The sequence below is a fragment of the Barbus barbus genome (genome assembly GCF_936440315.1).
Source record: "Barbus barbus genome assembly, chromosome: 19".
NCBI classification, from domain to species: domain Eukaryota; kingdom Metazoa; phylum Chordata; class Actinopteri; order Cypriniformes; family Cyprinidae; genus Barbus; species Barbus barbus.
Window position 1 is genome coordinate 27,710,543 of NC_136747.1, and position 25,985 is coordinate 27,736,527.

General features: G+C 37.6%; 1 protein-coding gene across 1 annotated transcript in view; it reads left to right on the plus strand.

The window, feature by feature from the left end:
• The window catches only part of LOC306884966 (histone deacetylase 9-B-like), a 33,423-nt gene extending 8,113 nt beyond the window's left edge, over positions 1-25,310 (plus strand). Inside the window, exons 3-11 of the mRNA XM_079441242.1 lie at positions 2,931-3,099; positions 4,230-4,350; positions 4,509-4,630; positions 13,393-13,524; positions 13,763-13,869; positions 17,049-17,171; positions 20,518-20,668; positions 21,504-21,721; positions 23,732-25,310. Of these exons, the coding sequence (XP_079297368.1) occupies positions 2,931-3,099; positions 4,230-4,350; positions 4,509-4,630; positions 13,393-13,524; positions 13,763-13,869; positions 17,049-17,171; positions 20,518-20,668; positions 21,504-21,721; positions 23,732-24,070 (1,482 nt within the window). The 3' untranslated portion in view covers positions 24,071-25,310. The remainder of the gene's footprint in view (positions 1-2,930; positions 3,100-4,229; positions 4,351-4,508; positions 4,631-13,392; positions 13,525-13,762; positions 13,870-17,048; positions 17,172-20,517; positions 20,669-21,503; positions 21,722-23,731) is intronic.
• Positions 25,311-25,985: the final 675 nt, after the last annotated feature.

Here is a 25,985-nt window from a genome sequence, read left to right on the forward strand (position 1 = left end):
CTGGCCAAACGAACCAGCAGTTCAATTCCAACTGCAGCAAAGTCAGATTGCAAGGGCTCAACTGGTTCCAGTGGTCTTTCCCGATGGCTGTCTAAGTGGCGGGGTCCTCACTGGGGATCTGTCTCTGGCGCTCATCTCGGTGTCCTGGTCTCCGCTGACGTTCAGGGCTGTAGAGGTCGTCTCTGGGTGCTGATCCACCATCTGATCTGGATACGGACTGGATCTGGTGACTGCAGTGACCATCTGGGCTGGATACGGACCGGATCGGATGGCTACATTGACTGGGGATATGTCCCCGGGGTCATCAAGGTGTCTGGCCTCCGCCGACGATCAGGGCCACATACATCATCTCCCGGCACCGATTCACCATCTGATCCGGATACGGACTGAGAAACAGAATAGAAACAGACAAATATTAGCATAGATGCCATTCTTCTTATGATGTAACGAGTACATCATGTGTTATGGGGAGTGTTCCCGGTTCCGGTTGATCTAATTAATGCAGCCTAACAATCCTTTAACGGATTTGAATAATAGAAGTGTATTAGTGTGTTATGTGTAAGCCAGGTTTAAGAAATGTGTCTTTAATCTGGATTTAAACTGACAGATTGTATCTGCCTCCCGAACAGCGTTAGGTAGATTGTTCCAGAGTTTGGGTGCTAAATAGGAAAAGGATCTGCCGCCTGCAGTCGATTTTGATATTCTAGGTATTATCAAATGGCCAGAGTTTTAAGAACGCAGCAGACGTGGAGGACTATACTGTGATAAGAGCTCGCTCAAGTACTGAGGAGCTAAGACATTCAGGGCTTTATAAGTAATTAACAAGATTTTAAAATCTATACAATGTTTGATAGGGAGCCAATGCAGTGTTGACAGAACCAGGCTAATATGGTCGTACTTCCTGGTTCTAGAAAGGACTCTAGCTGCTGCATTTTGGACCAACTGTAATTTGTCGATCAAGCGTGCAGAACAACCAGCCAATAAAGCATTACAGTAGTCTAACCTTGAGGTCATAAACGCATGAATTAGTATTTCTGCATTTGACGTTGAGAGCATAGGTCGCAATTTAGATATGTTTTTGAGATGGAAAAACACAGTTTTACAGATGCTAGAAACATGGCTTTCAAATGAAAGATTGCTATCAAACAGCACACCTAGGTTCCTAATTGATGAAGAAGAATTGACAGAGCAGCCGTCAAGTGTTAGATAGTGTTCTAGGTTATTACATGTGGGGTTTTTAGGTCTGGTAATTAACACCTCTGTTTTTTCAGAATTTAGCAGTAAGAAGTGACTCGTCATCCAGTTTTTTATATCAACTATGCATTCCGTTAGTTTCTCAATTTGTTGTGTTTCACTGTGCCGCGAAGAAATATAGAGCTGAGTATCATCAGCATAACAGTGAAAGCTAACAACATGTCTCCTGATATTATCTCCCAAGGGTAACATGTAAAGCGTGAAAAGTAACGGCCCTAGTACTGAGCCTTGAGGTACTCCGTACTGCACTTGTGATCGATATGATACCTCTTCATTCACTGCTACGAACTGATGGCGTTCAGATAAGTATGATTTGAACCATGCTAATGCACTTCCACTAATGCCAACAAAGGGTTCTAGTCTATTTAAAAGAATGTTGTGGTCGATAGTGTCGAACGCAGCGCTAAGATCCAGTAGAACTAATAAAGAGATACAACCACGATCAGATGGTAGAAGCAGGTCATTTGTAACTCTAATGAGAGCAGTCTCAGTACTATGATACGGTCTAAATCCTGACTGGAATTCCTCACAAATACATTTTTTCTCTAAGAAGGAATATAATTGTGAGGATACTACCTTTTCTAGTATCTTTGACAGAAAAGGGAGATTTGATATCGGTCTGTAATTAACTAAATCTTTGGGGTCAAGTTGTGGTTTTTTAATGAGAGGCTTAATAACAGCCAATTTGAAGGTTTTGGGGACAAATCCTAATGACAATGACGAATTAATAATAGCCAAAAGAGGATCTATGACTTCTGGAAGCAGCTCTTTTAGTATATTAGATGGAATAGGGTCTAACATACATGTTGTTGGTTTAGATGATTTAACAAATGTATACAATTGTTTCTCTCCTATAGTAGAGAATGAGTGGAATTGTTCCTCAGGGGATCTATAGTGCACTATCTGATGCGATACTGTAGCAGACGGCTGCATGATTACAATTTTATCTCTAATAGAATCGATCTTGGAAGTAAAGTAGTTCATAAAGTCATTACTGCTGTGCTTTTTGGAAATGCCAACACCTGTTGATGCTTTATATTTTGTTAATTTAGTGACTGTATTGAATAAATACCGGGGCTTATGTTTGTTTTCTTCTAGAAGAGACGAAAAGTAATCAGATCTAGCAGTTTTTAATGCTTTTCTGTAGGATAGGGTATTTTCCCGCCAGGCTAAACGAAATACCTCTAGTTTTGTTTTCCTCCATCTGCGCTCCATTTTCCGGGCTGCTCTCAAGATGTTAACTGATGGACTGGAGTGGTGTGGATTTATCAGCTGTTTGGACTCTCATTCTGACGGCACCCATTCACTGCAAAGGATCCATTGCTGAGCAAGTGATGGAATGACATATCTATAAATCTGATGAAAAACAAACTCATCTAGCCTACATCTTGGATGGGCTGAGGGTGCAAATGTTCCTTTCTGGGTGAACTATTCCTTTAAACATAATCTTTGAAAATTTTAATCTTGTGCTATTTTTTTTAAATAAATGCCACTTGCTGTCATATTTTGTTATTTAATACATGACATTCATACATAAAGTGTGCTGTGCTTTAAATGCCCAAATAGCTACTTCTTGGCGCTACTGCCTACCATCATTATATCAGTCAGATGCCACTTTGATCTTTAAATAAAACTCTAAACTGCATTTTTATGGTTATTTTCTCTGTGTGTTTCAGCTCCAGCAGGCTCTGTTAACTCTCCGGCAGCAGCAGGAGGTGTTCGCTGAGGAGCGTCGGCTGGTGGCTGAGGAGGAGAGAGAGGAGGTGCGGGAGGACGAGAAGGAGCTTCACAGGAGGGAGACACAGAAACACCAGCACCACAGACGGAAGGAGCGATCTAAAGAGAGTGAGAAAACAACTGTTTCCTGACATGAGGCCTCTGCCACAGTCATTTCAACTTCCATTTTAGAGATAATTCCTGTAGTATTTGTCTTTGTGATATACCTCTGACATCTATAAGTTTATAAAAATAATGGCAGTGATTATGTTTTTGCATGTCTTTTTTTATGTCCAGTTACATTTCACTTATGACTTAATCCTGCAAACTGCTTCATTCGCCACTAGGAGACGCTGTTTCTGCACACGTCTCTCCTTTCTGAGCTGCACATGTAACTGAAATATGAAATAATCAAAATGCATTGAATTCATCACATAAAAATATTATTGCTTTTAAGCTATATTAACGTTTTCAAACTATTAAAATTCAATTTTATTTGTGAAGCATTCTTAGAAAGGAGATAGCATATAGCAAATTAGATATTTTAAATCACTAGATTACAAATAAGTACTATTAGGTTTTAAAATAAAGTATACAATGAAATACATAAATAAGAACAAATAGTCAAATGTATGAGATAAATATTTAATTTTATATTTAATATTTAAATATAAAACTATACTTATGTGTCTGAGATAATGATTATGAATTATATTTAAATTTAAATAAAAATATGATATAAAAGATAATGTCAAATATACCATACAGAGGCATTAAAACACAAAAAATAATGAAATACATAAATATGAATGAATATAAAAATATGTGAAGTAAATATTTAATTTATACTTAATATTTAAATAAAAAACTCATTAAATATTATATTTAAATAATAATTAAAATTATATTTAAATGAAATTCTAATTGAATATTAAAATACAAAATTAGATCAAAGTATGCTTTAGATAATGTTATAAAGCAAATTACATTTTAAACTAATAGATTACAAGGAAAATTATTAAGCTTTAAAAAAAAAACTAATAGACTGAATATATATTAAATAAATATGTAACTTTGTATTTAATATTTAAAATGTTTATTTAAACATGAACATGAATATAAATATTAAATACATATATAAAATAAAATTTTAGTACAGGTCATTTCCATAAACTCTGTAAAATAATCACATATAGGCTGATATCTGATGCTTTAATCTGTCATAAAGTCTAACTGTGTTTGTAACTTGTTTTGTGCAGGTGCGATGGCGAGCACTGAAGTTCGTCAGAAGCTGCATGACTTTCTGATGAGTAAATCAGCTAAAGACCTGTCAGCGTCCAGCGCCGGTTACCCTCTCACCCACTCCAAACTGTGGTACAGGTACATCAGCCTCCCGCACCTCCATTCAAGAGCATTACATGGCAGATTTGTGCATTTCAGACTTCTTTTCCATGTCAATGTTTGATAAAACAGTAGGATTCGTGTCGAATCTAAAGTGTCCACAGTGTAAGGTGGTGTGATGATGCCCTCTCTCACAGCTCCGCCCACACGGGTCCTGCAGATCAGAGCTCGCCTCCTCTAGGAGAGACTCCGCCCACCTTCAAATACCCTCTGACCTCCGGCCTGGACTACAGAGAGGACTTCCCTCTCAGGAAGACTGGTAGGTCAGAGTTCAGAGGTCACGCCGTCCTATGATCCTTACAAAATCACTCTAATCTGAGACATGTTTGGAAGTCTTCAGGTTCGGTCTTTGAGAAGGGCAGTGCAAGGGCAATCTGAATATACATAGAGGATTTACACTGTAAATCCAGATTTTGTTTAAAAAAATAATACTTAAATTGCTTAAAACAAGACAAAAATATCTGCCAATAAGATCAGAAAATTAAGGTCAAAGGTGAAACAAGATTATTTTTCATAGCTCACTGGCACATATTTTTTCCCTCTAACTCATATCATTTAGAAACATTTTAGAGAAAACAAGACTTAATATCTTATGTAATTTTTACATAATATACAAACATTTTTAAATGAAGATACATTTATTTGAGAGAATCAAATTATATTATAAAATAGAAATAGAAAGACTTAAAATATTATATAAATATTATAAAATATTGTTATTCAGTTTATGCTCTTTTTTTAAGCATAAACTCACTTAATTGTGATACATTTTCCTTCTCATATGTGTATCTTGAATTAAGAATTTTTAGATATTTGTAATAAAAATAAATAAATAAATATGAAGTAAGAAAATATTTTTCCAGTCCAAATACTGGGGCAACAGTCCAATTTTAATTATATTAAAATATTAAATATTTTCCGTATTTAATTAAATATGTTTTTAATCAATAATTCTCTAAACTTCTTATTGGATATGTTTAGTTTGTTTGACTAAAAGAAGGCAGCATAGTTCTGATGCTGTCTATTTAGGGTGCTCACTAGGTTTTGGACCAGAGCCCTGTGGCTTGTGCAGAATATAACAGCGTTACAGGAACGTCACGGGGCCCGGCGGAGGTGACACTGCCTAAATGTTTGCAGATGAATCTGCCTGATATTTAATCACCGGGGTCAGGAGTCAACTGAGCTTGTCGCTGGGAGCAGTGGCCTGTGGGCACAGCTGTGAGTGACCCTGTTTAGCTTTGGGGTCAGCGCGGTGAGAATGACCACGCTTGTGCCCGCTGAACGCCCCGGGGCGGCCCGTGCAGAGGTTTGCAAACAATTATCCAACCGAGGGGTTGCAGAGATGGACCGGTCCGGCTCTCTGGCCCCTAATCAGAGCACAGAGGTTAACAGGAAGTAGGTGGCTTTGGGTCGTACGGGGACGAATCACCACAGAGGAGCGTTCAGGATGGTCATTGTGGGCATTTGACCTTTGACCTCATGTCTTTAAGATTGTTTTGCATGTTTAATTGTGTCCTAGGTTAAAAAGTCTGAGCGTTTGTGTTGGTATGATTTTATAATGTTTTTGAACAGTATGCCCATCAAAGCTGCATTTATGTGATGGAAAATATAGCAATAAAGTAATTTCTTTGCAGTGTTTTACATAAATACTGACAAATATTGCAAATAGTAGCATACATACCATTCAAAAGTCTATTCCGATCACCAAGGCTGCACTTACTTAATCAGAAATACAGTAAAAGCAGTAATATTGTGAAATATTATTACAATTTAAATAAAAAAATAAAAAATGTAAATTTAGAATTATGAAAAAAAAGTCAGGATTGCAAGATAAACTTGCAAATTACCTTTTTTTATTACCTTTGAATTTTTTTAACAGGCTTCCATCAATTTCTTTAATAATATCTGTTAAAATGTAATTTATTTCTGTGATCAAAGCTGAATTTTCAGCATCATTACTCCAGTCTTCAGAGTCACATGATCCTTCAGAAATCATTCTAATATACTGATTTACTGCTCAAGAAACATTTCTGATTATTATCAATGTTGAAAACAGTTGCGCTGCTTCATTTTTGTGGTTTTTTTCAGGATTCTTTGATGAATTGAATGTTTAAATAGAACAGCATTTAATACACCATGAAAAAGTCCATCAGAAAACACGCTTGCTTTTCCAGGAACTGGTACTTGAGTCAACATGATCAGATATTTTCTGCATATTTCGGCGTCTCGTTGCGAGGCTGATTTCGAGATGAGTTTGCAGAGGAAGGTGATATGCCTGACTCGATGATAAGACTGAAACCCCTTTCAAAGGAAACGCAAAAATAGACCTGGTTTTCATCCAGGCAGTGTTTTCACGGAATTTCCAGCACGGCCAAAAAACCGGGAGGCTCAGCGGGCCGGAATACCGCAAACCTCCGGGGAGATTTTTTTCTGAGCGCAGGGGTCTGCGCCGCCTCGGAGATCAGCGCAAAACCCCACGACAGCTTTTCATCCCCTCTCAATAACTCAGGTAACAGCTTTTAAAAAGAGGCCCGTCCGGTACATTAAGGGGGGGATACAAAAACAACAGGAACGACGCAAAAAAATGAGAACGGGGGAAAAAAAATTAGAAGAAAAACAGCCTGCTTTTTTGTCAATGGAATAATTTGTCTACGCTGACAAGATGGTCTGCAGGGCCACTTCCTGCGGCTCCGGTTTCAGACCGTAGATCAGAATGAGCAAAGATAGAGCAGAGGCGGCCAATTAAAACACAAAACACCTCTCTGTGCCTGAAGGGAAGGATTTTAGGCTTTTTTTTTTTTTTTTTTTCTTTTTTTACGAATGTTATCTTTCCCACAGTTTCATACCTTAAGTTTCAAGATGTTTAAGCACTGCTCACAAAACATAGAAAAACTATGTTTTTATGTATGAACTGAAATATCAAACACCCTGTATGTAGACCCCGGGGTTGCCAGGTCTGCCTAACAAAACCAGCCCAATCATGGTCAAATCTAACCCAATCGCAGCAAGAATATAAAATGGTAGGCTATCCTGTTTTGAATGACATTTTGAGCTAGGGTTGCCAGGTCTGCTTAACAAAACCATCCCAATTGCTACTCAAACCTAACATTAAATGTCATTAAAAACATGAGAATCTACCATTTTATACTGTTGCTGCGATTGGGTTAGATTTGACCATGATTGGGCTGGTTTAAATACACAGACCTGGCAACCCTGAGGTCTATAATATATATTACTACAGTAAAACTGCTAACTTGGTATTAGACACCACTGACTTAAAAACGACAAATTAGAAACACAGTTTGATGTCTGCATAACAAAACCAGCCCAACCGCTACTCAAAACCAGCCCAATCATGGTCAAATCTAACCCAATCGTAGCAAGCCGGCAACAGCATAAAATGGTAGATTATCCTGTTTAAAATTACATTTTGAGGTAGGGTTGCTAGGTCTGCATAATAAAACCAGCCCAATCATGGTCAAATCTAACCCAATCGTAGCAAGCCGGCAACAGCATAAAATGGTAGATTATCCTGTTTAAAATTACATTTTGAGGTAGGGTTGCCAGGTCTACATAACAAAACCATACCAAATGCTACTCAAATCTAACATTAATATATATATATATATATATATATAGAGAGAGAGAGAGAGAGAGAGAGAGAGAGAGAGAGAGAGCCTATTTTTACTACAATGCAACTGTTAACTTGGTATTAGACACCACTGACTTACAAACTATAAATTAGAAACACAGATTGATGTCTGCGTAACAAAACCAGCCCAACCGCTACTCAAAACCAGCCCAATCATGGTCAAATCTAACCCAACAGTATAAAATGCTAGATGCTTGTTTTGAATGACGTTTTGAGGTAGAGTTGCCAGGTCTACGTAACAAAACCAGCCCAACTGCTACTCAAAACTAACCCAATCACAGCCTAAACTAGCCCAATCGCATTTTGTGGCAAATTGGCTATCAAAATTGCTCCAAAATCGTGTTTTGCTTCAACCCCCAACAACCTTCAGCAACAGTAAAAGAAGCCCAGTTCCACGGGAACACAGAGGACTTGGCAACAATGTTTTGAGGCCTCATTCCCAGTAGATTCCCGCTCAGATTGGGGGTGGTGGGTGATCATGAAGGTAGCGTTTGTTCTTTGCCCTGGTCAGGACCTTCACAGCCGAATGATTGACAGGTGTGAAGGGGGCGGGACGCTGAGAGCTCGTGATGTGCAGGCGACAGGCCTGTTTGTGTAAGGAAAGAGAACAGCGGGAGAGACGCTCCAATACTGCTAGAGCAAGCACCACTGTTACTACTAGTGATCTGAACAAAACCGTATTGTTAGTTTTAAGAATCAATGTTGAGCGTGTGAGTGCATGCAGCGTTTGTGCTCTAGACGTTTGTTGCTGAAGAGAGATGTGCTGCATTTTTACACCTGCTGGACCATAAAACAGGTGAAAAATCACACAAACTCACATGGAAGCCATACAGCAAAAAATTGATATTTTCAGATTTATATATATATATATATATTATATTATATTATAAGTGCTGTCAAACGATTAATCACATCCAAAATAAGTTTTTGTTTACATAATATATGTATGTGTGCTGTGTATATTTATTATGTATGTATGTATATATATATATATATATATATATATATATATATATATATATATATATATATATATATATATATATATATATATAAATACAAACGCATGTATATATTTAAGAAAAATTTTATATTAAATATATTTATAATATAAAATATACTTAACAAAACCATCCCAATTGCTACTCAAAACTAACATTAAATGTCATTAAAAACATGAGAATCTACCATTTTATACTGTTGCTGCGATTGGGTTAGATTTGACCATGATTGGGCTGGTTTAGATACAGACCTGGCAACCCTGAGGTCTATAATATATATTACTACAGTAAAACTGCTAACTTGGTATTAGACACCACTGACTTAAAAATGACAAATTAGAAACACAGTTTGATGTCTGCATAACAAAACCAGCCCAAAATCTAAGACTTCCCATTTCTTTGCCCTTATAAATTCCTTGACTGAACTGGCAGGGTGTTTTGGGTCATTGTCCTGATGCAATATGAAGCACTTCCCAATGACTCTGGTGGCATTTTCTTGAATATTGGTAGGCAAGATGGTTTTGTACCCTTCCAAATTCATTCTGCTACTGTCATCATACATTAAGTCATCAGTAAAGTTGAGAGGGCCTGTTCCAGAGACAGCCATGCATGCCCATGCCATGACACCACCTCCACCATGCTTTACAGATGAGGCTGTATGCTTGGGATCATTTACAGTTCTCTGTTTTTCTCCACATTTTTGCTTTCCCATCACTTAGATAAAGGTTCATCTTTGTCTCATCGGTCCATAAACACAGTTCCAAACTCTTCTGGCTCACCTTTGTGCTTTTTTGCAAACTCTAATCTTGTCTTTCTATTTTTGGTGCTGGTCTGAGGTTTGCATCTTGCTGTGTAGCATCTGTAATTCTGTGTCAAAGTCTGCTGAGGACAGTAGATTGTCAGAGCATCGCCCCAGCTTTCTGGAAGTTGTTGCTGATTTTACAGACATGTCTTTTAGGGTTCATTTTCACAGCTTTTATGATTTGTCTGTCATCAACTACTGTTGTTTTCTCTGCCGATCAGGTCGTTGTTGGTTGCTGGTGGTTTCCAAACTCTTGATTTCTCTATGCCCTTTGTTTTTGCTGGAGCTCTAATTGACTTCCTCTTTTCTTTTAGCATCTGAATTGCTTGCTTTTCTCTCAAAGTCAGCTCCCTCGTCTTCATCCTGGTTTGTGTGTCATCATCGAATGCAAGATTCAGAATACAGAAGTAATGGATATAACTGATACGACACATTTCCTGCTTTTAATATCTGAAGAATTAATGCAACAGGACACAGCTGATCACTTAGAAAGACCTGTGAGGCAACTGCTCCAATACTTATGCTCACATCAGATAGAGGGATGAACTCTAAAAGTGCTGAACTTCTTAGCTGGTAAAACATCTGTGTGTTGAATCATCCAATAATAAAATGTGACATTCTGTAGTTTTGTCTCATATTCATCTTTTAATCATATTTGTAAATGTCTTGACTCCACAGCCAACAGAGCAATTTTGACCGTACTGTTCCAATACTTTTGGAGGGCACTGTATATACATAAATGATATACACAAATGTAAATAATAATATAAACATAAACTTATTTTGGATGCGATTAATCGTGAATTAATCTTTTGACAGCACACACATACAGTATATATTTATATTCATGTAATTTATATTATATACAAATATATTTAATATATAAACATATTTTCCTTTAATATATACATGCATTTGTGTGCATTAATATATACATAAATATTTTTATTTCAAAAACTTTTCTTTTGGATGCGATTAATCACAATTAATTGTTTGACAGCACTAATATACATACATCTTCGATTTTTTGTTTTGTTATTGTTTAAACATACAGTATTACTTCTCCAAAATGTATTTTAAATGAATACTCCGAGAATTCACCTAAAATGTATTTTTAAGATTAGAATATATTTTGGTATTTTAAAGAAATACATTTAGCTGTTTACAACATATATTTTGTCCATAAGAACTGAACATTTAAAAAATAATGTATTTATTGCTACAGTATAACTGTTATCTTGGTATTAAAACACAGACTAAATCAGACTAAAAACACAGTTTGATGCAGGTCCTGTACTGATTTGGCAGTCTGTTATGTGGTTAATAATCAGCACCTCGAGGAGTGACCTCAGATAAGAAGCATGTGGTAATGTCGGCGGTGTGTAGGTTCATATGGAAGCGGTCAGCAGTAGCTAAATAAAGCCTGGCAGGTGTAGCTCCGTCCCACAGGTGTTTGTGTAAGGAAGTTTGAGTCGGGCTGCACTGAAAATGCCCTTTAATGACATTACCCAACGTAAACATGCCGACCGCTCTGCGTATTTTCCCTACAAATTAAAAAACGCGTAAATCCTTCCCGCTAATTGCTTGGCAAATATTTTTTCTGTATTTTTCTAATAGCTCTTATTCATCATGTGTCAGAGAGACTAAATTACAGTATTTGAGCATCGCTGTAATCTCGTCCAAGTGCTCCTGAAACTCAAAGCATCCTTTTCATTACGATCTGCCTTTTTTGTCAGCTGTCTTCAGTTTTATTAATTAATCAAATGAGGGGTTCTTTAATTGCTTGTAGCATTTTTATGGGTTAACAGCCAAAAAATAGCATGTTGGGTTTTTCCCGAACGAGAGCCGTAGGACTGAAGGGTTACAGTGGTGGTAGAAAAGTTTAATAAAATTTCCTCATCCTTGAACTATATGCATGATTGTGAAGTCAAACACATTCAAAAAGATTCACAGTCATGTTTTTGTTTCATCATGAATAAAATAATATTTTTTTTATTTAATTTAATTTAATTTAAAAGTTATCTTTTAGGGTAGAATTTTATTTTTAAATCATTCATAAACTTTCTCTTGTCAACCCATATTTTAGGGGTATGATGTAGTCATTTTTATATATTATTTTATATAAATATATTTATAATTAATTAAAATTTGTTATATATTTTATATAATTATTATTATTTTATATATACAATTATATTACATTTCAATTTTTTATTTTGTTATATTTGATCTTATTTTATTATCTTTTAGAGGTATGTTGTAAGTTGTGTTTTTTAATTAATTTTAAATTTTTAAAAAAATATATTTTAATAATTTTTTAATTAATCTTTTAATAAATACAATTACATTTCATTTGATTTATTATTTTGTTATGCATATTAAGTTATCTTTTAGGGGTAATCAATTTCATTTTATTTTTATTATAAATGCAATTACATTTCATTTCAGTTGTATTTATTTAAAGTTATAAATGTTTATTTTTTACATTTATGCATTTAGCAGACGCGACTTACATTGAATTCAAGTTACAGATTTTTTTTAATTTTATCAGCTCTTGCTTTCTCTGGGAATCGAACCCATGACCTTGGCGTTGCTAGCGCCACGCTGTACTATTTGAGCTACAGGAAAGCCTTTTTATTATTTTTTAACTGTAGTATATTCTCATAAATCAGTCTTGTCAATAGGAAGTGTGTGTGTGTGTGGTTATGTTCATATTCCTCATCTCGGTTCATCTCTGCTCTCAGCCCACAGTGTGTTGTAATCACGTCGGGCTCCTGATGTGTGTATGTTTGATGCCCACTCAGCGGTCAGACCGGCGGTAGGTGGCGTCAATCGGGCGGCTGGCTTTCCATCCCAGCCGGAGTAAAATCCAGGGAATTTTGGGACTCCACAGGTCACAGTGGGCCAAAAAAAAAAAAAAAAAAGAGAGGATTTCCCCTTTTTTAAAGCCAAATCTCTCTCTCTCTCTCTCTCTCTCTCTCTCTCTCGCTCTCGCTCTTGCTGTCTCTGTCGGTGCCGATATCTCAGTGTGTGTTTAAACAAGGCTACCGTGGAGGTTTGTGGTTGGCAGGCTGGCAGGTACTGGACTCCTACAGCCAGTGGAGACGCTTTTAATGTCCTCCAGATGAACGGTGGAATTGATCTTCCACTTCTTACCTCATTACAGCTGCTAGATATCCCAGAATTCCTCAGTGCGGCTGGATCGCGGCCATACATTCACTCAGCAGGTTCTGTGAGCTGCCTGTCAGAACACTTGTATATGTGTATATGTGTGCTGAGATCTCTATTTTTATAATTTTATTTTATTTTTACAGTAATTTTTATTTTTTTACATTTTATATCTGTATTTGACAGGTCATAAAATAAATTGAATTGCCTTATGTGATTTAGTTTATTTTAAGTTCTTAATATTGTTTACCAATACAAATATCTAAATATTCCAAGATACATCTTGAGAATCAAAATGACTTTGTCTCATTTACTGAAAAATAAATAAAAAAATCAAAATGAAGTGTTTAATTATTTGAAATAATGACTAACCTAATCAGTTTTGTCTGTATTCTCAGCGTCTGAGCCCAATCTGAAGGTGCGCTCCAGACTCAAGCAGAAGGTTTTTGAGAGACGAAGCGGACCGATACGCCGCAGAGATGGCAGCATCCTCGTTACGCCGCAGAAAAAACGAACTCTCGAACTAACAGGTGAGCGAACAACCATCTACCTGCAACCTAAGCACAGATAAACAGCCCTTATATCAGAAAACACTGATCTGCAGCAAACTACTGTATGTGAAGAGATAGAATCTCAGCCAATCAGGACATACATCTGATGTCTGACAGACAGACCAATGAGCTTCAGCTGTGGGCGGAGCTCACAGTCAGTATCAGAGCTGAACGCTGTTGTCTCTTTTTTAATATTTCCTGTTCTCCTCCCCTCTAGATTCATCAGCCAATGAGAGCCCTGCAGGTTCTGGACCAAGCTCACCCATTGGCTTGTGCAACAATGAGAACGGAGCGTCATACCGGTCCAGCACCACTCAAATCGAGGTACCAAATATGCTCAACTCTCTTCTACACACACACACACACACACACGCACACACACACACACACACACACACATATATATGCATCACATATCTTTACCACTATCCTTCAAACTATTAGATTTGACCCATATATCAGCAAGAACTTTTTAATAATTTAAAATAGAATATAATTTAGTAGTATTTTAGTATTGTATTCACGTATTTATATATTTTAATAAGTAACTTGTTTTTAAAAAAATAAAATTTGTTTTTACATAAATATATCTGTTATGCTGAATGACAATGGAAAATTATTTTACTCATATTTTGGCATTTTATTTTCACAAGTTATTTGAAACATTAAAGCAGACACTTTGCTTGCGTTTAATATGCTTTCTATGTGTTTTCTATCTTTTATCTTTTGTAAATTTAATTTGATTCGGTCACCAAAATATATATATTACCCCCATATATATACACCAAAATTAAACAGGCAATTTTTGCCACTGTACAAAACCTCTATATAGCTTCTGTTATGACTAACCTCGTCACATGGGAAACTACTAAATTGTGGGCTGCAAGTATTAATAAAAATGTCTGATTGTCATGACATTGGTTAACAAAATATCAAAGCAAATGGCAAATCTGCAAACAAATATCGCATAAGCATTTCTCTGAGCAATTTTTGCAGTCTGAACTGCTGATTTTGTGGAATATTTTGCTTGTAATGTCAAAATAAATCCTCTCTTAACAAACAGGTTAGTAGTCTTCAGCACAGCGGCAGCTGTGGATCAGAGTTTCATGCACTTGCGTGCAGTTTTGTTCCTTTGATTGCATTCTTGAGAACTGAAGCATACAGCCCACAAAACTGAAACTAAATAAAACGGTCACGGTCCCACGTCTCATTACTCTTATCAGACTATGGGGTGAAGGAGTGGGGCCCCCAATGATCCGTTGTTTGGAGCTGAGAGTACACAGACCCCGTCCCGGGGCGCTCGTACCATCAGTCTGACAAACAAACACTGCTTTTAAAATCACATCAGAACATCAGTGCAGCATGTGGTAGAGTTAGATGGAGTTTGAGGTGTGTGTGTTTGTGTGTACGGCGGTGCTGTGCTGAACTAACTGTGACAGCTCTTTTCCGCTGTGGTTTTGGCTGTGCTGGTGGCTGGGGAAGGGGGTGAGGGGCTCTGGGATGGTGAGGTTTGTTTCTCCTGTGAAGTTCTGGCCAAGCATTTCCTCACGGGCCGTGGGCCAGAACGCTCCTCTCCTCTCCTCTCCTCCTGTAGGCACACAGCCGACTGAGTTCATCCTCACAGCCCTACAGCGGGGGACTTCACTGCTTCATGAGCTTCAAAACTATGACCTAAAGATGACATCATATCATTAACACTCACACCGTTAACTGATGTTTACTGACATGGTGCAGATTAGCTACCCAAAACACTCTAGAAACCACCTGACAACTACTGGAGAACATTCAGAACACCCTAGCAACCATACAGAACTGCATGGCACGAAAACCATTCACAATACTTTAGAAACCACATAGCAACTACAAGGGGACAGAACAGCAACACAATAGAAAACCACTGACAACACTCTAGCAGTCACATAGAACACTATAACAACCACCTGGAAACACCCTAGCAACCCCTAGAGAACATTCAGAGCACACTAGCAACCACCCCGAACTACATAGCAACGCACAAAAAAATCATTCGCAACATCCTAACTGCCAGTAAAATACAATAACAACCACCTGGCAACACCCTAGTAACCAAATAGAACACTATAACATTCACCTAGCAAAACCCTAGTAACCCCTAGAGAACATTCAGAACACCCTAGCAACCACCCAGAACTACACAGCAACACACAAAAACTATTCACAACATCCTAGCAACCAACAGAATGCTATAAACCACCTGGCAACCGGTGTTGGGGAAAGTTACTTTTAAAAGTAATGCATTACAATATTGCGTTACTCTATAAAAAAGTAACTAACTGCGTTACTTAAAGTAATGCATTACGTTACTTTTTGTCACCTGGGCTGGGCTTGCTTATTTATTTTTAATAACAAAAACCCAAAAGTTACATTTTTGGCGACTGTAAATGCCCTTTCACACAAAGAATGAAATTAATAAGCCTCAGGCTGAAGAAAATGCCTCTGCCTCTACACTTACTCCCAATTTCTCTTAACACGGGGACAGGAAAGGTGTCAGTGAATAAACAGGAAAGCAAAGTACCTTGTGTTACTTATTTGAAAAAGTAATCAAGATATTTTCTTGTTCATTTAAAAGTAATGCGTTACTATACTAGTTACTTGAAAAAAGTAACCTGATTATTAGAACACTATAATAGCTACCTGGCAAAACCCTTGCAACCACTAGAAAACATTCAGAACATCATAGCAACCACGCAGCAACACACACAATCCTCCCAGAACTACACAGCAACATACAAAAACCATTCACATCCTAGCAACCAAACAGAACACTATAGCAACCATCTGGCAATACCCTAACAACCACTGGAAAACATTCATATCATCCTAGCAACCACCCAGCAACAGACAAAATCCTCTCACAGTGCCCTAGCAGCCACATAGAACACTATAACAACCACCTGGCAACACCCTAGCAACACTATAAAAATTATCTGGTAACACCCTAGCAAAAATCGAGATCATTCAGAATACCCAAGCACTAAAAATTGTTCACAACACCCTAGCAACCACCTACCAACCAACCACCTTTCAGAACACCCTAGCAACTATCCTAACTGCATAGCAACACTCTAAAACACCCTTGCAACTGCATAGCAATACTCTAGAAACCATCAAGCGTTAAAGGGCTAAAGTGAAAATCCCATTGGTCCAAAATTCCATTCCTTACACTTTAATAAATCCTAGAATGCATTCTGGCTGTGATTTTGTCACATCACGGCTAGTTAAAGCACGCGCACACACACACACACACAGACATACACGGATTGACTGCTGCAGTAAGTTCATATGTCAATATCTAAATCTGGCCCTCCGAATGCTTACTCGAGGTTACGTCATTGATATAGGAGATCTACTGGTTCTCCTTCTTCAGATGTTCTCAATCTCATGCTGTACTGTTGTTGCTGTGTTTGTCTTTAGGTGCATTATGTAAGAACTGATGTAATGCTTTCTGTCTGTCTCTCCTCCAGCGCTGTCTGTCTCAGGGGGGCGTCCTACATACGGACGGGTCCATGTCCCTACTGAATCTCTACACGTCGCCCTCTCTGCCAAACCTCACGCTGGCTCTGCACCCTGCTCACGCACACATCTGCGTAAGTTCCTATCCATCAAAAACACATCAAACTCTACATAGACGCAAAAACAAAGACCTCGAAATGCTTGTTTTATATAATGTGGTTCTGAACTACATCACGGCCGGGACACACCATGGCAGGATCAAACAACTAGCGGCGACAAAAGCCGACTGTTTTATTGCTTAACGTCGCCTGCAACTGGGCCAACCCCAGCTAACCCCTTCAGTTCTACTCGGCCCGCCCTGAGCAGGATTCGAACCAGCATTTCTAGCATGAGAGGCGGGCATGCTAATGAGGACGCTAAAGACCATGGAAGCTGGCATCCGTTACACTCACCCCCTTATACCTCACTCCCATCTGGGTCATGGCACCAATGTGACCCCTCCGACTCTACTCAATCCACTATGAGTGGAATTGGAACATAGACTGTATAAAACATGGACGAAGTGTCTGTGACATCACCCGTAAGTTTCTAAAGAGCATTTTTGAAGCCCAAAGTGGGCAGAGCCAGCCTTCGCCATCTTGGCAGTGTGTCACTCTCGGATAATCGAAAATGGGGAAAGAGGCGGGACGTGGGTGCAGCTGAGGTGCCTGGTTGCTGAAACCACGCCCACCTAGTAGGCAATCCACCTGTCACTCAAGTGGCCACGCCCTTAATTATCCAGAACTTTAAGGCTTAATATAATTTAATAAATATAATTTAAAATAAAAAATAAAATCACCCCCCTCACAGCTGTCATGAAGGGCAAAATTATCTATATAGACCAAAACCACTTTTTGTACCAGGCTGTAAACATATTTTTTTTCTGGTGTAAATTTCACCATGTTAACATGGGGGGGTCTATGGGATTGACTCCCTTTTGGAGCCTGTCTCTAGTGGCCAGTCGATGAATTGCATTTTAAGTCACTTCTATGTTGGATTCAAGAGAGAGACTGGAAGGCTGCCTGGAGTTTTTCCGGCATGGAGCCAGTTGATAGTGCACCTCAAGAGCAGAGGAGTGAGGTTTACCTGCACGGCTCTTACTGGCTGGCCTCTGTTACAAACATACCAAACAGAAGACATCTGAATGCAAACTAGCATGTGCTTTCTGCGCTTTTTCATACCTGAAGTTGGCAGTAGTCTATATCGTCATTCAAAAAAGGGAAACCGGAACTAGTACTACACACATACAAACTGTAAACAAAGCAGCGCTGAATCTCCTGAACCATGCTGAATCAGTTTGTCTTCAATTGCTTCGTTCCACACGGCCATGTCATTTGCAAATATTTGCGTAATGCAATGAGAAACGTGATGAAATGAGAACAGCCTTCTATGTGTGCCCTCTTGACTTTGTTGTTTGCTTGCTTTGTTGTTTTCTCGTGCACAGATTCGCTAGCAGAACCAATCAGAGTGCTCTCTCTCGCCGACAGCCCCGATGCCATTTCTCCATGCTGAATCGGATTAATTTATGCTGACGTGTGGAACACACTGCAAAAAGTAGCCCGACAGCTAAACTAAAATTATTTTAAAATTAAATTAATAATCATATAATTATATATAAATTAATATCTACATTTTTTTCTTCTAAAGAGCATCAAGATTAACCTTTTGTTTCTCAGATTTTACCCTAATAATCTCCTCTAGAGATCTCAACAATCACTCAGATCCTGCAGGAATGAAAGAAAAAAAAAAATAGATCTCCTTAATATTCATTTACACTAAACATGCCAGCAACTATCTAGCAACAACATAGCAACCACTAGAGAACATTCAGAACATCTTAGAAAGTATACTGAATGGCATAGTAACTCATAAAACCCATTCACAACACCCTAGCAACCCCTAGAGAAATTTAAGAACACTAGCAACCATTCAGAACTGCATAGCAACACACTAAAAACATTCACAACACACTAGCAACCACTAGAACACCAAAACAACCACACGAAAACATTCAGAACACCCTAGCAATCATACAGAACCACTTAGCAACACACTAAATCACATAGAACGCCCTAGCAACACCCTAAAAACCACTAGAGAACATTCAGAACACACTAGCTACCATCCAAAACTGCATAGCAACAAACTGGAGACTTATGTTGAAGTCTCCTGTTTCTCAGATGTTTCTCCTGAAAAAAAAAAACACCCCATAATCTCACACCGAGTTTCAGATCCCAAGCATGTCTCAAATAGCGCTCAGAACTGCCAAGATACAAACGTATGCAATCAAAATTAGAGATCTCACTCTGACCTCAAACATTTCTCATCAAATCATCTGACAAGCTCTCCACCTTCATTTTATAGCTCTAGACTTTCACTGGCTCATTCAGTTTGGAGAAAAATTGGAGACAAGCTCGATACTTCATTTATCGGTTATTTATATGCATCATCTGGGTATTTAAGGTGCACACTAATCATTGCTTATTCTACAAAACGGCACAGAATAGTGCATAAGTATGCAAATTATGCATCTAATATCTCAAACTGCACTCAGAGCTCACAAGATACAAAAGTATGCAATGAAAATAAATTTTTCATCAAATACTGCACCCTGTTGCTTTCCGCGTTCAGTATATAACTCTATACTCTTACTGTATGACAACTTTCAGCTCGTTCAAGAGGGGAAAAATCTGAAAGAAGGTCTCGTGAGCTTTGAAGGATCAACCTCTGAGAAATAGAGGCTTAAAGACAAAAGCAGCATCGCCGGCTCTCCTTCTGCTGTGCAACAGATATGAATAGATCCTGCAGAAAAAGCAAGGTATTTTTAGGAGACAGTGAGACACGGAGTCGCATCTATTTGTGGTGAAAGCACAAAATACTGTATGAGGAATGTGCTGCGCGTGTTAGGAGACAGCGCTGAGACGATCCTCTTTATAGAGAGCAGAGATGAGCCGTGTTTTCACAGAGATGAGCTGCTGTTTGCGGAGGGTTTAGGAGCACGTCTCATTTTCTGCTTTCACTGAGTTCTTGTGTGGATTAATGGTGCTCGTGACCTCTGACCCACGGGATCTTTAGCCCTTAGATAAACAGGCCCTCGGTTTAGGGTTTCAAGGCATCTCGTTCATCACAGGCTGTTAAAATCTTAAAGAAATGCTGTCAGGAAAGCGCGTAACATGCCAGAAAATCAAAACACGGATCATTCTTACCGAATATTTTCAACACTTTCACATTTTAAAATAGCTGAATGACTCACTAGGGAGCTCTATAATAATGTGCAAATTATGGACGCCGCCGGACGCAAACGCTGACTGGATGTGTTTTAAAAAAGCACTGTTATTAATATTTCATATGCTGGTGTTATGCAAGTCTCGCTCATGCATGAGTGAGAAAATTAGGAAAACGTTGAATATTAATATTGTTTGTGCGATCTGTCTCGTTCAGACGGGAACGGCGCTGAAGGATCGGAGCGTAGAAGGTCTCACGGCCGCCGTGTCTCCCGTCTCGATGGAGGCTAAAGTGAGCAACGGACAGCAGGCGCTCCTGCAACACCTCCTGCTGAAGGAGCAGAGACAGCAGAGGATCATGTCACCTGGTGAGCAGAGCGCACAGGAAGTACACGCTCTCTTAAAGTGACAGAGATGGAACATCAGACCAGAGTTACTATTGTTAACTAAAACTAAAACCATAAAAAACATTCTTTACTTGAAATAAAATAAACATTAAATGAAGTAGTAATATATTATCTACTATATTATTATTATTATATTACCACTAGAATATTATTATTTACATATAATATTATATCAATAATAGTAAAATAATACTGCAGCAGATAGTATTATTTTTCTATTATTGTAAAATAATACTGTGATTCTTTCCAAATCAATGAACAATAATTAACAATAAATAAATGAACTCTCTATATTGTTATTTTCCTTTTCATAACCTATTCTTTCACAGACTGGATCTAAATTTCAGTTTAGTGTGCTGTATCATTTTATGTAGATTTGTAATTTAAATAATTAGCTTTTGTAATAATTAATTTAACTTAATTTAATTTAAATAATTAATTTTAATAATTAAATATCTTAGCTGCATTTAATGAAAAGGAAGCAAAAATAATCAATACGCAGTAAAACTGAAATGGTGCAAAATGGAGTGAATTGCTAACAATGAAATAAAAACTAAATAAAATAAGGATTTAACCGACAGAAGTAGCATAATAGTAACATTAAAATATATATATATTCTTTATTGCTATTTATTTATTCTATAATAATAGAATGTGTTTTTAACATTTAACATTTGGACTAAAATTTACAATTTTATTTATTTTTTTAATTTAATTTAATTGAAATTTAATTTCTTTCTTTTATTGTTATTTTTACGCCTCACAGATGTGTAATTCATCTCTCTCTCTCTCTCAGTCACAGGTAGTGTTCCTGTGCTCTCCTCGTCTCCTCTGCTGATGAAAGAGCGTCCGTCAGTGAGTTCCCGTGCCAGGTTACCACGGCACCGACCCCTGAACCGGACGCAGTCGGCGCCGCTGCCACAGAGCACACTGGCTCAAATCATGCTGCAGCAGCAGCACCAAAACTTCATGGAGAAACAGAAACAGCTTCACCAGCATGTCCACATCAACCAGGTAACCTCACCTCACTCATCTAACACACAGCTCCACCAAGCATTCTGTGATGCCCCCCCGCACGAGAAGTGAAAACAAAAAAATTGGGTCTTTATTTAAAGGGGTCATTGGATGCCCATTTTCCACAAGTTGATATGATTCTTTAGGGTCTTAATGAAAAGTCTATAACATTCTTTGGTTACAATTTCTCAATGGTAGTGTAAAACAACACCATTTTTACCTTCTCAAAAACAGCTCTGTTCACAGCAAGCCGTTTCGGTGCATGTTCCTTTAAATGCTAATGAGCTCTGCTCACCCCACCATGATGAGCAGTTCTCTGAGGCTTGCTAACTAGCACATTATTAAGAAAGGCGATTTGCAGAGATTCATAAAAAAGCCTTATACTCACTTCTTCTGTAGGTGAGGGTGGATCACGAATGATTCGTGTTTAGGCAGATCGGGGGATGCATTCCTTTCAAAAACAAAAGTAATCCTCTGCATCTTCAGCGGCTCAGATGTCAGGAGTAAATGACTGCTGTGTTCATTATTACATCCAACAACAGAACACCTCAGTCGCTTAGGAGACATTCTTATCTACATCTGCTCCGGCGTCGAAACAATGGCAGACTGATGATAGTTCACTCAGGGCAGGTCTGTGATAAAACACCAGTGTCAATCAACAATCGTGGGAGGGGCTTGTGCAGAACTACGTCACTCTGCCAAGAATCTCAGAACAGCTCTGAGACAGTGATCATTATTATTGGGGATTTATAAAAAGCACTGGGTGGATTTTATCATTAGAAGGTGGATGTGTACACACACTGCCAACACACATTTATGTTCAAACAACATGTAAAAGTGAATTTTGCATCCGATGACCCCTTTAAAATAAAACTGGTGTTTAAAAGAAGAATAAAGAAATGAAGGGCTGGATCTCATTAAACTTGTCAAAAATGTACAGGTCAAAAATGTACAGGAAATATAAAATATTACAGTAATTCCCTTCCAGTTTGTGTGTGTGTGTGTTTGCTGTGTGTAACCTGTGTATCCTGCAGTGTGTCTGTGGTCCTCATAGGAGTTTTTAAGGGCTTTTTCTCTTAAATGATGGTGTAAACTGATCTGATTGATGCCTCGTTGAGACAGGAAGTGATTTAATACAAGGAGAGGAAGTGAGTAAATCCCAGCAGGATGCTTTAACTCATTTAGACATATTTGAAATTTTACAATTAAATCTGATTTAATTTTAGTAATGAAAATTGTACAGTTTTCATTACTAAATGAAAACTGAGCAGTAACTTTATTTTTCATTCAGTGCCCCATACACCCAGTTTTTCCTCCTAGTAACACTTTGTTTTCTTCCTCTATTCAGTATTACTCTCTCTCGCTCTCTCTCTCTCTGTCTCTCTTTCATTCATTTCATCTCTCTTTTTCATTTCCTGAAGGTCTAGTAGAGGATTTTGCAGGCAGACGCTGGCGGCACTTTAACACTCACATGTATCCGCACATATAATTTACCCACTCTTTATTTCACTCAGACCTTTCACAGCTGCTGTTTTTGGGGTTGGTATTATTTTACCCGTTTACGGGAGGACTGTGGCTAGAGCGGCAGCGTGTTCGGGAGAGAGATTTAATGAGCCACTTTTACAAGAAGATCCCAAAAACAATGAAAGACCATGTTAATGTGTCACTTCTAATTAATTATGACACATAACTGAACTCAACACAGTTAATGCTGGAATAAAAATAGAGCGAAATAGCTCCAGAAGTACTTTCCCAAAACATTTTCTCCATATGAACCAAACAAATAAATCAATTTGATTTTAAAAAGTGAAATAAATATATGTAAAAATATACCAATTACGTTTTAAAAAGTCAGAAAATTTAATAAATGAATGAATTAATAAAGTCATATGTGTATTTAATGCACTGAGCAACTCATCCCATGGAGCTTTGCGAGTGGTGTAATTAAATCAGCCATGATGATACAAACTATAAAACAGCTTACTTTTCTCTCTGATGTTTGTTCTGTAGGTTCTGTCTCAGTCCATCGAGCAGCTGAGGAATCCCAGCACCCATGTGGAGGAGGAGGAGGAGGAAGAGGGAGCGTCTGCGGAGATCACCTCGCTCCCTGCTGGAGTCATACGCAGCGGCAGCTTCAGAAACTCTCCGAGCGAACCCGCGGCCGCCCTCGCCAGAGTCATCCACCTCAAAACTGAGCCTGAGGATGGAGAGAGAGAGCAAGAGAGCTGGGACGTGAGAGAGCAGGACACACGGAGACATACAGGTGAAGAACAGAAGCAGAGTTCAGCGCAGATGAAGCCAAGCGACTCCGAACACTGTCTGGAAAACATGACGGAAACCGATGTTTGAAAAAGAGAAAGAAATGAGGAGAGCAAGGAAGGGAGGGCTGAATCTCACAAAACTTGTCAAAAATGTCCAGGTCATATTTTTTTTTATTTAAAGTTAAAGTTATTTGTTTTTAATAAAATATTATAAAAATGTATAAAATATTGCCAAATATTTTTGCTTAAAAAAATATAGCTTTGCAGTTTTTTTGCATTGTGATTTTTAATTAATTAAAATGATTATTATACAGTTTTTAACTTGAAAGCAAAATGCTCAGATTCATTCAAATACTGAGACATTGGACTTACAGTAATACAGTAAAAATAAATACAAAATGTTCTTTTTATTTAAGCATAAATTAATCATGGTGCAAAAATGCCACACACAATATAATATTAATTTTGCATTACGTATTTAAAAAAAAATTGTAAGACTGTAATTTACTGTAATACAGTAAAAAATACTAAATTTGTTGAAGCATTAAAGTCAAATATTTAGAACAAATGCTGCCATTGTACAATTAATACTACAAATAATATATCATTAATTATGCATTACATAAAGAAAAATGTTCAGACTGTAATTTACTGTAATACAGTCAAATGACTACATTTGATGTTTATTTAAGCATTAAAGACAGATATTTAGAACAAATACTCAAATCAAGCAAAAATTCCATAAAGAACATGAATTTTGGGTTTCATATTATTTTTTTTAAAAACTTGAAAAATTTTCAGATCCATTACAATGCTTAAGAATTAGGTCAAGAATTACTGTAATACAGTAAAAAAAGAAAAAAACACTACATTTTCATATATTTTTTATTTATTTAATCAAATTCAAGTCAGATATTTAGAACAAATATTGCCACTGTGCAAAAATACTACAAATAATATAACATTAATATTTTTGGGGAAAGGTATGTGTGATTGTCATCGCAATGCAAAACTAATCTTAAATCTTACCCAAGAAGTTTCATTTACTTTAAGCAAAATAAAGACAAATGTGACCTGGACATTTATTTGAGGTTCGACCAAAGAAAGCGAGACACCAAGTGGTAAGAAAGGATGAAAGTGAAGTGAAATGCTGAAAGGAAAGAGAAAGTGAGCAGGGATGAGAGTGAACATGTGCTTGTCTGCATTGTGTCCGTCCTCAGCCCTGTTAGTGTGACACTGTCCGTGACCTCTGACCTCTGTCTCTGCTGTGATCTCCCCTCTCGGTTGTTGTTGTTGTTGTGTGTGAAGCTAAATAAAGAAAAGCGATGACCACAGAGCTTCATTTTACCCCCCCACATTACACCAACAGTAGCGCAGCAGCTGCTTTTCATGTGACCAGAGGAAATGATGCTATAGTGAGCTTTTCTGTCGGAAATGATGCTAAACAACGCCCTTGTTGTGAAACTGTTGCTGTTTTTTGTCTTGTTTCTGGTGGTCAACCAATGACCAATGTCAGTGTAAACACAATACAATTTAGTGACGTACCTACAATTCCTGAAAACACTTGTTGTTGCAATGAAAACTGTTAGGTGGCTCCTTTCTATTTATGATCACAGACAAAAACTCACATTAATATGGAAGAGATGGGGTTTATCACTCAAAGGCAATGATTGATTTGCCCTGCTGTCATCCAGAGGCCGGATTCACCAAAATCTTCTTAAGAAATAAGTCAAAAAATTCCTTAAGATGAACTCTAGAAGTGCAATTCTCAGATGTATGTATGAGAACTCAAATAAATCAAATATATATGTCTATGTGCTGAAGCTGCTGAAATTATAAATTAAATTGCCGTAATTATAAAATCAAAAATGATTTTCCCTTTTAACTCAATTTGAAGGGATGTAACTGAATTTCAAATTTAGCAAAAATTTACTTCATGTAATAACCAACCATTGTTTATCAATCATTGGTGTTATTTCAGTAGCACTAAAATTTATTAATAT